At 31.2% G+C, this 13,434-nt stretch overlaps 1 protein-coding gene across 1 annotated transcript; it reads left to right on the top strand.

The window, feature by feature from the left end:
* The first annotated feature begins 6,491 nt into the window (after positions 1 to 6,491).
* Positions 6,492 to 9,841, top strand: LOC106754128 (probable trehalose-phosphate phosphatase J). Its single transcript, XM_014636106.2, has 11 exons — positions 6,492 to 7,092; positions 7,201 to 7,341; positions 7,447 to 7,518; positions 7,643 to 7,735; positions 7,860 to 7,922; positions 8,009 to 8,110; positions 8,268 to 8,345; positions 8,433 to 8,502; positions 8,803 to 8,873; positions 9,004 to 9,096; positions 9,197 to 9,841. Exons 1-11 carry the CDS (start codon positions 6,841 to 6,843, stop codon positions 9,263 to 9,265), a joined length of 1,104 nt encoding a protein of 367 aa, XP_014491592.1. The 5' UTR covers positions 6,492 to 6,840; the 3' UTR covers positions 9,266 to 9,841.
* Positions 9,842 to 13,434: the final 3,593 nt, after the last annotated feature.

Here is a 13,434-nt window from a genome sequence, read left to right as displayed (position 1 = left end):
ATATATATATATATATATATATATATATATATATATATATATATATATATATATATATATATATATATATATATATATATATATATATATAAGGGATCGAATTAACAGTCTTACGAACCTAACTAGAATTATTGTTTTTGTATAGTTGATTTACATGTATTGTGTGTTTGTTTTCACTTATATTATTTTGTTTTATATTATATATTTGGTGTTGATTCCCTTTCTCCCTGAATTATTTTGTCGTGGCATAGGGGATACCATTATTCTTGATGTGTGTTTGGCATGATTCGCCATGACTGCACTTATGCTGAGCATATATATAGGTTTATACATAGCCTTCAGTCTCAAGTAGATTCCATGCATGAATGCTGCTTTCAATACAATTATCTTTCTCAAAGTCTTTAGGTTTATGACGCTGGTGAAAGAAAACAACACCAATCAAACCATTCTTACATGGTTTTCAGAGCACTGTGTTTTGTACTATTTTATTCCCACTGTAAAACGATTGAACAAGATAGGGAGACAATGATGTTATCACCTACACCTGAAATTGGCATTGATGCAAGTTCTTGATTAGGACAAATCCAACCTCTCTTATTCTCATTCCCAACTCAATTTTCACCATTCTTTTTACTTCAACCTCCATTTTACCAACTCAAAACCATGCTAGTTTTAGACTCTTAGACTTTTTTTCAAAATGCTTGGATTTCGTTGCACTTCTAAAGCTTAATACGTCAATCCGAACCAACATGCATGGCTGCCCATAAGGATATTTTTTGTGGTTTCGGAATTCATTTTTGGCTTATTACTCATATTCCAACCACTTCTGAAAAAAAAGACACTAAGAATTTATGGAATAATGGACCACTAGTGTACATCTATGTCTGAAAAAAAAGAGAATATATATATATAAGATTTTGAAAACTCATTATTCAGTCTGAAAAATCTTACATAAATTGTCACATTTTTTAGTCGTGCTTATATAAGAAAACATGTATAAAGTTCATAGAATAATGAGTTTCATGGAAGTAATGATGTAGAAGAAGATGAGGATGAGCACTATCATTGTGTTATTGACATATAAATTAAATCAAAGATAAACACGTGAGTTTTCAGTGTACAATAAAATAAAGTCCCGAATTAAAATATTTAAAATCACAAGTGTTGATTAAATTTTTAAACTTTTTAACCTCTTAGTTTATAAAAATATAGCGATTTAAGTCCCCAGAATGGCCATATATACAATATTCTCTTTCAAATTCCTAAAAAGTTGTGATTGTTTTTTTGTATCTTTCCTCTTATATAGGTAATCATCCTAGTTGGATTAACGACATGCAGAGTCATGTTAAGAAAGAAAAAAGTAGTTTTAAATTACTTTAATGTAAAGAAGAATGGTATCAGAGAAAAAGAAGATCAACTCTATTGATATATTTATTTCGAATAACTAGTTACTTACTTTATTTAAAAACATATTATACATATAAATTACAAAAGTTAAGAATCTCATCGTACATAATATATATGACTAGATAACGCTCTAAAAAAAAAAAATTCAACATTACATTTTAATTGAATCGACGTTTAAAAAGGTTAGGATGTTGGTATAGTTATATAATATTTTATTTTCTTTCACTTATATATTTTTTATCTCTCCTTTTTGTTATATTACGTAATCAAACATATCTTTAAATTCTCCCTTTTCTTTTGCTATGTATCGTTGATTGTGGGTATATATCAAGCAATATTTTTCTATTTTAATGGCGATAGTAATGTTAGCCCTGTATGAGTCCATCATGCCGACCTGGAGCTTAGTAAGAAGTGTCTCTTTTCCGTCATATCTGCAACTGTTGAGTTGGAAAATGTTTCAAAAATGGTTTAAAAATAATTTGAGATATATATATTCAGTGATAAATAAAAGCAAAGATAAAGTAAGGGATGTTTTTTAATCTCTTATCCAACATGATCCATATGCAAGCTTTTTGCAATAAAAATTGGGAAAAGCCTCGTCACCCGTTGTAGCTTATGTCAAAAGAAGTAAAACATAACCAAGAAACCAATCATGTGCCAAATGTACGTACAAAATGAAGTTACGTTCCATCAACCCTAAGAACGAGTAAATTATGCCTCTCTTATAGTGTAGACAAATATCGAACCTTTTTTTTTTTTCTGGATAATAATATTTTAATAACTTTTTTTTAATATTTTTTTATAACAGAACATGTGTTATCATTTCATTGGTCTGTTTGAATTTATTCTAAAAAAATATCTGAAACGGATCAATCACAAACTGTCACGTATGCGTTTTAAAAAAATTGTCAAAAAAGAGTTGTTAAAGAGACTTTTTCCGTTTTCTCTAATGCTCTTTTTCAGATAAAGCAGCTCATTCATGATATCACTTCACTGCTTCTCATCAAAATCTACTTATTATTAATTCCGCCATTACTGAAAAAAAAAATGTTCAACTCATATCCATGGAAATGGAATGCATATGGAGGGATAAGAATTCAGCTTTAAAATGAAAGGCAGTGAGGATAAATTATATAATCCAGTTATTTTAAATCAATGACGTCTTTGGATATCGCTTGAAAAAGTGCAAACTATTGTCCGAATTGATCCATATAGTGTTTTGAACTTTTCATGTTATCATTATTTTAGAATCGAGTTATTAAAGATATTCCATGTTGCAGCCACTTTTTTTCTAGCAAGTAATATCTTCCGATTCAATTTCAAAACACATTCATGCGATTTCCAGTCATTGTTAGGATAATCTCCTTCATTTCTAATTTGTCTCCGGTTTTGTCATCTTTTTCTTTCCCTTTTTTTTTACCTTATTTATTATTACAAGTCATTTTTCTCCCTTAATTAATTTATTACATGCATGCTTATTTCTCATTTGGGTCAAACGTTGTTTTGAACCTCTGCAAATGTAAAGCAAACCAACTGTTTCAGCCATCGACAACCAACCGCTAAAACAACTCAATCCACAAGTTTGCTGCTAGTCATAATCATGATCATATCATAATCAGATATGTATATAGATGCATAGTAAGGTTGAAAAGTGTCCTTATAAGAAAATTGCGATCACCTTTTCCCACTTTTCTCTATGCTAGCGTATCAAAGCTCTGTAGTTTTTATTCATATAGCAGGATTCTCTTCCTCCATATTTCAAATTATTAAAGCACTTGAAAAAGAGTTAAGAAGGATAAACCATAAAAATTAACGGAAGATATGGAGACAAAAAGGAGATTAGGCATCACATGATGACTAGATGTTACATTAAAATGAAAAAGAGATTGGAGGAATGTTTTTCTCGGATTGGGAAAAGCAGAGAGAGATATAACGAAAAATGATAAATATGATAAATGAGGGAAAAAACTTTGTTTATTACCTCACTTTTTGACAGTAATAAATAATAAAAATTCCATTTTAATTGTTTTTGGAAAGCAAGAAAATATTTAGTAGGATATCATGTCCAGTTTTTTTTGTTCTCAAGCACGAAGAAAACAGACACAAGTTGGTGGTTGTGACATGCATGCATGTTGTAACTGATAAACTGTAACAAATTGTTTTATTCAGACAATCAATGACTGACACATATAAGTCTCCTTTAGACCTATCTTCACATTGTTTCTCTTTGCACCATAAACAAACATTTGCCATTTTTTATCAACGGATAAAGAATACTCTAAAAATAAAAATTAATTAACAAAAATTAGTGTGGTTTCAGCATTGATGATAGAAAAATAACTATTTTCACAAAATTTATAGTGATTTAATGCTTCGATTTATCGAGCGATCCTTCTTATAAAAGAAAAGAAGAAAGAATGAAATATTATATTTATTTTATGATAAGGAAAAAGTACAATTGATATATACAATTGATATATATAATTGTTCAGAGTAATATAAAAAAAATATAAGTATAAAAATATATGACCATAAATGCACAGATATGAACAGAGAATAAAATAATTCCAATATCTTCCTCAAGCTGCAGCATATATATTCTTAATGCTCAGTTTGGACAATAAAGATTGAAATTGTGCTGGATGCAAAGTTTTAGTATGAATGTCTGCAAGTTGTTGTAACGCGTGTTGATGTGTGGGGGCAGTCAACAGTCCCTGTAAGTTGTCGGGCGTTACAGTTGTGATGAAGTAGAAATAGGCAGGAGCTTAATTACACCAGCTTGAANTTTATCCCTTATGAGATGACAATCAATTTCAATGTGCTTTGTCCTCTCATGCATGGTTGGATTCTGTGCAATTCGTATAGCAGATTGATTGTCACAAAACAGATGAACTGGTTGTGGCAGAGGCTGTTTCAAATTATGGAGCAAATACAAAAGCCATTGAATTTCACATGTTGTGAAAGCTAAGGCTTTATATTCTGCTTCAGTTGATGATCTAGATATAGTATATTGCTTCTTGGATTTCCAGCTGATTAAGGATGCACCATAGAACACATTAAAACCAGTCACAGACCTTCTAGTATCAGGGCAAGCAACCCAATCAGAATCACTAAAAGCCTTGAGAGAATGTTCTGTGTTAGAGGAAAAGAATAATCCTTGTCCTGGGATTTCAATACTCGTATTCTTTTATGAAAAATGTTATTTGAAAAATAAGTTGTAAAACTAAGAGTGTAAAATAAATTGTAAACTAGAAAAGTTTGAAATATAATGAATAATAATTTGATTGAGAGATATAGACTCGTCAGATAATGTAATATAAATTATTGAATGAATTATTATATGAATATCAAAGTTATTCTTTCATATTTTTACACTGAAGAATATATATTTTGTACACAATTAAAACTTACAGTTAAATAAATATTTATATATAAATTTTATATTATAGTTAAAATTCATACTAAATAAGTGATAAATAATTTTGTTTTTACACTTCAATAAATAAATTAAATTATAATATACAGTTTTTTAATCATCAAAGATACTATTTAAAAAAATAATTTAAATTAAATTTTGAAAAGATACACTGAAAAGGAAAAAAAAAAAAAGTGCCTTCAAATGATTGAATATTTTTGCTTGTCATAGGTAGGTGTGAAATACACCTTCTCAAAACATTTACAAAGAATATATCTAAGTAAAACAGTAAAATGAGTGAGAGCCTTGCTTTTTAAGTGAATTATAGTATAATGTATATAAAAGTTATTACTTTTTAAATGTAATTTAAATACATAGATATTACTAAAAGAAATATTAGGGACAAAACCCCAAGATAAATTATTAAAAGAATGTAAAAAAAAAATACGAATATTAAAATAAGTTTTCACAATGATTAAGTTAACTAACTTTATAAACAGTTATTAAAACATGATTCTGTCAAGAAATAATATGTTTTTCTATTTAATTAAAAACATTAAAAAATACTATTAGGAATGACAATGTGGTTAAATGGATTAAATAATCAAATATTACCTTTCAAATAATCAAATTTGTAAAAAGCACATGCAACTGCTGGTTTTCTTCATTGTACTGTTCGTTTCGTGGTTATGTCTGAACTACACAGGGCTACGTAATTTTGAAAGCCCTATAAGGCCCAACAAAAATCCAATTAATAAAACATTAAATAATGCCATTAACAATTAATGATTGCCTACTTAATTATATGGTTGGTAACATAATAATTAATCAAATTATTACATCAATCATAATTATATTAAGATCATTCATTTGGTACTTCTTTAAGTGGGCTGCAAATACCCCAGTTCCTTTTCACAATCTCAATATTTTGCGTGTATTTTCTGTAAAAAAAAAAAAATATATCATTCATTGGGTGCATGGTAAAAATATGTTTGACCAATATATTTTTGTTTCTTGTGATAAATTCACATCTTTTGTTAACAATAAATTATTTAAAAAGTGAATCTAATCCTGATTTAGATTTTCTTAATGAATCCAAAAAATGTACTTCCATACAAGTGACTCAACTCAACACATCAGCATTAGTCAGTATTAATTGAGCTGGCTCATGAGCTAACTTATCTTATATTTATAAAAAAAAAAAGTAATTAATTTTTATTAAAATATAGAGATTAAAAACTTTAACTTTTTTATACGTTAAATTAAACTAAAATTAAAAAATATCACTTAACATGGTTTAGCGTAATTATGAAATATTTGTCCAGTCGCTTAATTAATAAGATAACATGATCATAATCTGTATGTTTTATCCCTTAACACGGTTGAAAAGTGTTTTTGCCTAAGAAGGTGTATTTGCGTTGATTGAAACATCACGAGTATATATGTACGTATGCATAATGACATGCACACAACACAAGTATTGTTGTTCTTGCAATAATTTAAATATATATATATATATATATATATATATATATATATATATATATACTGACATAAATAACCATTTGTCCATAGTCAAACACACACGTAGTAAAGAGGAAAGACGGTGAGGTGTTTGGAGTAGGGTGGGGACCACAGGGATATCGGGTTGGCAAATATGTGGGCCCCAGTTCCTATGGAACGCTAAGTGGGTCCCACCAAAGTGTTTTGGATGTTCTGTTTTCTTAACTATAAATTCAATGCAGGGGACTCTGCCTCCTCCCTCACCTCACTCATATGCACTCTCCTTCTCTCACTCTTTTTCTCTTCATTCACTCTTTCTCGTTATTGTCTTTCTTCTTTCTCAGAATAATTAAACCACACTTGATGTTAGTTGGTTAGTTAGTTACTACCTCTCAAACGTAAGCTAGTGTCTCAAACTCGGTTTTAATACTTAACCAACTGCCAAAACCAGACACACCCTTTCAAAACATAAGCCTGTGTTGGGTTTGTTTTTTTAGAGAGATTATTGTGTCAAAATGACGCAGCAGAATGTGGTAGTGTCTGACACCAAATCTGGAGTTTCCCTAACAGTTTTTCCAACACCTGCACAAAAAAAGCCACCGGCAGCACCAGGAGGGTACATTTCTATTTCAAGGAGGAGGGTTTTGAAGAACCTTGAAATCAATGGAGACCAAAGAATCAATGCATGGGTTGAGTCCATGAGAGCCTCATCTCCTACCCATCTTAAATCCGCACCTTCTTTCTCTCAGGAGCAAAACTCTTGGATTGTGAGAACCACTCTAAAATCAACACACTTTTTAATTTACCAAGTTCGGATTCCAACATTGGATCTCACTTTGCTAATAGTAACATATGTTTTTATGATTACCAAACAGCTTCACCATCCCTCCGCATTAGACATGTTTGACCAAATTATTGATGCGTCAAAGGGAAAACAAATTGTCATGTTCCTCGACTATGATGGCACTCTTTCCCCAATTGTTGAAGATCCTGACCGTGCTTTCATGTCTCACTCGGTTAGTTTCGTTCTTTACGTTTATCATGTTTTCCAACCTTGGACTTATTCTACATGCTGTCTGCTAAATCTATTAGACTGTTTCTCGTGCGTCTGTGTGTATCAGATGAGGAAAACAGTGAGGAAACTTGCTAGGTGTTTTCCTACTGCCATAGTGACCGGAAGATGCAAAGACAAGGTACAATGTTATTCGAGAAGTTGGTCAGAGTAAATTTTCGTGGTCTTGTTATGTAGTTCCTCTTCTCCCCTTTCCTTTTCCTTTAACTTTTTAAACTAATATGAAGGTAACTTGGAAACAACAGGTATACAATTTTGTTCAGTTGGCAGAGCTATATTATGCAGGAAGCCATGGCATGGATATTAAAGGGCCAACAAGAAGCTCCAAATACAACAAAGTGAGTAGTTAGCTGTGGCGTACGTATACCTTATACCTCATTTATTACAGTGCAAACATTCTTAACACCTAACATTTTCAAATTTTATGAAATTTCATATTTTTGCATTTATTGTGGTCCGTAGGATAGCAAAGCTGAGGCAATTCTTTTTCAACCTGCCAGCGATTTTCTTCCCATGATAGATGAGGTTTGTGTAGAGAGCCAAATGGTTTTGTTTCCACAATGCTAAGATCGCTTCTTTTTTTAATTTCTTTTGGGTGTGCAAAATTTCAGGTGTACCAACAATTGGTTGAGAAGACCAAATCAACTCCTGGAGCCATGGTTGAGAACAACAAATTCTGCCTCTCTGTTCATTTTCGTTGTGTTGATGAAAAGGTGCAAACTATAAGCTACGAAGCCATCCGTTTTTCAGACATACGCTATAACTATTTGCATTGTTTTTGTTCCTGGTCGAGTTTCTTTTCCTTTTTTATATTGTGTGGACTGTTTCTCTGTTCACGAAAAAAGTCTAAACCAAATGCACTATACGTAGAAATGGAGTGACCTGGCACGCCAAGTGAAATCAGTTTTAAAGGACTACCCGAAGCTCCGACTTACCCAAGGAAGAAAGGTGGGCCATGTTTCTGTTTTCTTGTTTTTTTTTTATCTATTTTCTTGCCATGTTAATTTCTCAGAGATAGTCATTTATTTTACGCAGGTGCTAGAGATTCGTCCGACTATTAAATGGGACAAAGGGAAGGCCCTGGAATTTTTATTAGAGTCCCTTGGTGAGTTTTAGTTTAACACACTCTACGTTTTAGTTTCACAATTCAACGTTTGCTGAACATATTTTATAAAACACGTATTACCGATGGCTCAAAGTCACGTACAAGTCTGTGCTCTTCGGTTGTTGGATAACTCTTCAAAGTTTTGACTGCTACAAGTAAATAAAGGAAAAATCCCATACCCTACGTGATTAATTTACCCGTTAAACATTGTTTGGACACGTGAGAATCTTAATTTATATTGAAGTTTTTGTTCTTTTTTAATTGTCCACCATCATCTCAATTACAAATAATTTTCCACAGGTTTGGCCAATTGCAGTGATGTATTTCCTGTTTATATTGGCGATGATCGATCAGATGAAGATGCTTTCAAGGTATCCAAACATCTCAATTATTATTTTTTCTTAACAGAAATTTACTTAGTTTGTGTAATAACTATCTTATTTGGAATAGTTATGTTATGGCTGCAAAAACTAAATGGTTTCCCATTTTTCTGATGAGCAGAAATTGAGAGACAGAGGACAAGGTTTTGGTATTCTTGTCTCCAAATTTCCAAAAGACACAAGTGCATCTTACTCTTTACAAGAACCAAACGAGGCAAGCAGAATTTTCTCACTTCATATTTTCTTACTCGATTTTATCCTATGCCTTTTTTAATATAACTGATGAGTATTATTTATGTACTCATTTCATGCAGGTGATGAGCTTTCTTCAACGCTTGGTGGAGTGGAAACATATGTCCCAACGAGCACGTTCCCGGGTGTAAATGAGAATGTGAAATGACATGTACATCCCTATCCTGCCATAAAAAGGAAGTTCAACTTGGTTAGAATGGATGTTTTGTATTTCTTGTTCAGGTCAGAACAAAAATGTATGGAAAAGGAAAGACAAAAGTGTCGTTCTTAGTTTGAAGGATGTCTACATTCACGTAATTAGCCAGTCAAGTAGTAGTGTAGCCTTCAGATGCAAGTCTGAATAATGGATTAAATTTTCTCTCTTCCTTGTTACATTTACGAAACTACGATCAAGTATGTTTTCTCACTCATGGTCTGAGTTCTTTGTCTCTTACTCTTAATTACCATGTTACCTTCTTGTTTGCGAAAAATGAAGAGTGACAAACGAGCATACCAAGGTTGACAACGTTTCTTTGTTTGTTTGTTCGGAAACTAGGAGAAACTTATTTGGATGTCTTCTCCCCTCCTCTAAGAAACAGTACGTGGAAAAGGAGTTTGACAAGCTATTAGATTATGACACCTTGAATAAGCTTATGAACTGATAGTCTGTGTTCACCATTGGAACAAGAAGTGAAAGAAGTTATGTCGTTTCACATCAATCATATCTGTTGCTTTAATAAAACAAAAAACATAAGAGAAAGTGGTCGCATGGATGAATTGATGCTCGATCATTCTCAATTATTGGTTTCCTTCTCTGCAAGGATATTTTTTTGTCTTGGTTAGACTTATAACCAGTACTAATTAACAATGGACATTAATGTTCAGTAAAAGCAAGTTGAGTCATTAACATGGAAAATTAAATTCAAGTAATATTCATCCATAATATGTAATGTTGTCTTAACAAACACGTGCATAATCAACAAGAACTAATATATGTAATATAATAGTAGAATAACCAGATTTCCTAGATGAAGAAGATAGCCTTGAGTTTGAGATAAGATCCATTGCCATTAATAATTATGAATTGAATACTTGGAGACTGAAGCATGAAGATGGGCCCCCATCAACTACCTTGTTACAAGATTTCTGAAGCTGAGTCAAAAGTTGCAGTTGTGGGTTAGGCCGGGTTGGTGCTCAAAGAACGGTGTGCTATGCCATAAGTGAAGGGTTGAATGAATGTGTCTTTGTCCGTACAGAGATTAAAAATCTCATGTCTTTCATTCTGTGATGCAGTACTGACATTTGTAAATGCTCCTTTTAGTTCTAGCGGTAGCATCATGGATTCATGTACTGCAGTAGACCAACCAAAGAAAGACAGAGAAGCAACAGAAAAGGGAGTAACACTAATACTCACCCGTATGGTGTCAGAAAGTTGAATACCGAGATGTAAGAGTTACTATGTAATGTGTGAGCTGTTTGATTCTAGCTAGTTAGATCAACATTTTGTACAGCAAGGGAGAGAATATATAATAAACAGTGGTTTAGAAAGTTTCGATGGATGGATTTGGAAGTTACACAAATAAATTAAGTCTTGGTTTGATTCTAAATTCAGCAATCTGTGAGCAAGTTGGGTGGATAATTAAGTTTTTAAACCACATGGCGTTAACTTGGGAAACAAAACTTGGTGTCCCATGTATGAAAAAGGTGCTTGGATTTTACATATTGGTAACGGATACCGAAGTTGAGTGTTTGATGAAGGTTTGTTTTGGTATAATTCCATTCTTAATAAGCAAATGCAATGTGAGTTGGCATCATATATTATAATAAGACCTTGTTGGGACTATGATAAAAGATTCAGTTGAACTAATGACAGGCCAAGGCCATGTGAATTGACCACACATATTATACACATGCAGAAAAGCTGTGGCAGTATTAAAGAAGAAAATGAGCCTGAGATTATAGCTTAGATTCTGTGCGTTATGCAGACAGAAAAAAAAAAAAGAATGTAATAATTTATTGTGAAGGAAACTGAAAGGAGGAAGGTTAATGATTTGGTTTGGTTAGTGATAGTTAAAGTTTAATGCTGGGTTAGGGAATCCATATGAGGTGGTTGAAAGGAGAGTTGGAATCCACTAAAAAGTAGATGTTTGATGGGAAGAATAAGATTAAGATAGATATTTGAAGAAGAGACGCTTGCTCCATCTATTGACAGGCATCAGCTTGTGTCAGACGTGGAAAGAGGAACTCCACTAGATTTCTCTCTATCATTGATGCCTTGCCTCAATTAAACTATGTTTTTTGTAACTTTCAATTATTGGCCTGTAGGAAAAGTGGAACATATACCTTTCTCACCACTTCTACTCCTCTCCTTCTCTTTACTTTTCTTCTATCCACAACAGTTTCGGATTCAAATATCCCTCCAAGTCCCATATCGAGTAAAATCAATAAGTCTTATAAGCTCATGCACACCAGAATTCTCACTGTATGCTCAAAATCACAACTTTTTACTTTTTTAAAAATTTGTTTTCTTTTCAAGTCAATGCATATTTACTTACAACTATAACTACAGCAAATTTTTACTCTCGACAAAATTCAGATATAAAATTTATGTAAATGACAGTTTAATTTTATTCACATCCTCAAATGACAGTGATAACGTAAACTATTTTTATCAACTTAAATAAGCTTTTCAAAATACTGTTTTTTAAAGACCATTAGTATCAGAACTGGTGACACTTACTTAATATAGAACAAAAAGTTATAGAATAACCACTGATTACTCCTTTAGAACTTAATAATACCTCTGTATTGAAACAGACTGACACCACAATAAATTTAAATTAGGACTTTGTATATTAAATAAGATTTTAAACTATAGGAATAAATGTTAACTTTTTTTGTTTATTAAAAGTATTTTTTGTTTCAGATAAATATTCTATAATAATAAATGTTTGTAGGTTAAAGTGTAAACTATATATAACTAAATGAGGTTTTATAAGACTCTTAACTTGAATAATTGAGATCTTAAAAAAGATGTGGTATAGTATGTCTCACAAAAAGTAAATTAAGAATTTGTATCATGACTTAATATCTCCATCATTGCACAGATCATATATTAAGTCATAAAGATTAAGACAGATGATTTATAAGATCTTTATACTGCAATATTTTGACATGTCATAAATAAAACCGAGTCATAAGAATAACAAATTATTTTTCTTTCATAAACATATTTATTTCTATTACCAATTAAATTTATCCAAACATTTATTTTTTTATTTCGATTTGTATAACTTTTCATTATAAGTTTGAATTTATATTTTGCCAATAAAAATAATTTCGAATTGAATATATAAGTATTATTACTTACTTTTACTTTAAGACTGAATTATATTTGGAGTCTCTTTACTTGCAATTATACAGGTTTTTCTAATTTCAATTACCCAAATTCAGTCATGTAGATATCTTAATGGTGAAATTTTCCCGAAGGGAACTAATTACACTCTTAGGTCATGTTCACTTGAGTGAATTTGGAGAAAGTAATTGAAAGGATTTGAAAATGTTTTTTTGTTATTTATTTGAATAGATTTGGAAATAAGTAAGACTGAATTTGGAAGTAAAATTTTTTAATCTGTCAGATAAATTAAATCCTATACTAATTCTCACAAACTTTACTTCCAAATCCACTCTTGTTATCTCCTAATGTACTCAAATAAACAATAACAAAAATTAGCTTCAAATCCTCTTATTTCCTCAAATCCATTTAAATAAATATGGCCTTAATCTTTCACATTTGAAATCCTAAAAGAATGTAATCAAAACCATGTCAGCATCTGTTTCAAGCATTAATTCAGTTATAACATAAATATCTTGAGTTTTTGACAGAAAAAAAAAAACTGATGAAACAACAATAGTCACACAATAAAATACTTGAAAGCTAATTCGTTTAAAACTCAAAAGATTGAAAGTATTATACAATAACATGAAAAAGACATAAAAATACAAGAAAACCAGATTTAAAATATAAGAATAAAGGCCTCTGAAAGCACTAAAGTAATTGACGAGAAACTATTTTGGTTTTGATCAATGATCATGATCAGTTTGAACTCTACTTGTACAACTCCATTAACTAAATATTAATTTGAAGCAACAAACTTATCAGTAATCATATAACATTTGAACAGAAGTGTTACAGGCAGAAGTTACCTGTAGAGATTAAGAGTAATAGAAAATTAGTATTATTGAGTATAGAATAAAAGTTAGATAGTGTATTGGGAAGCTCAGCTTAAGGTTTGTGCAGGAAGATGGCATTGACATTGAG

Source organism: Vigna radiata, chromosome 2 (genome assembly GCF_000741045.1).
Source record: "Vigna radiata var. radiata cultivar VC1973A chromosome 2, Vradiata_ver6, whole genome shotgun sequence".
In the NCBI taxonomy this organism is placed as follows: Eukaryota; Viridiplantae; Streptophyta; class Magnoliopsida; order Fabales; family Fabaceae; genus Vigna; species Vigna radiata.
The sequence above is the reverse complement of the archived record's forward strand: the minus strand, read 5'-3'. Positions and strand labels throughout refer to the sequence as shown.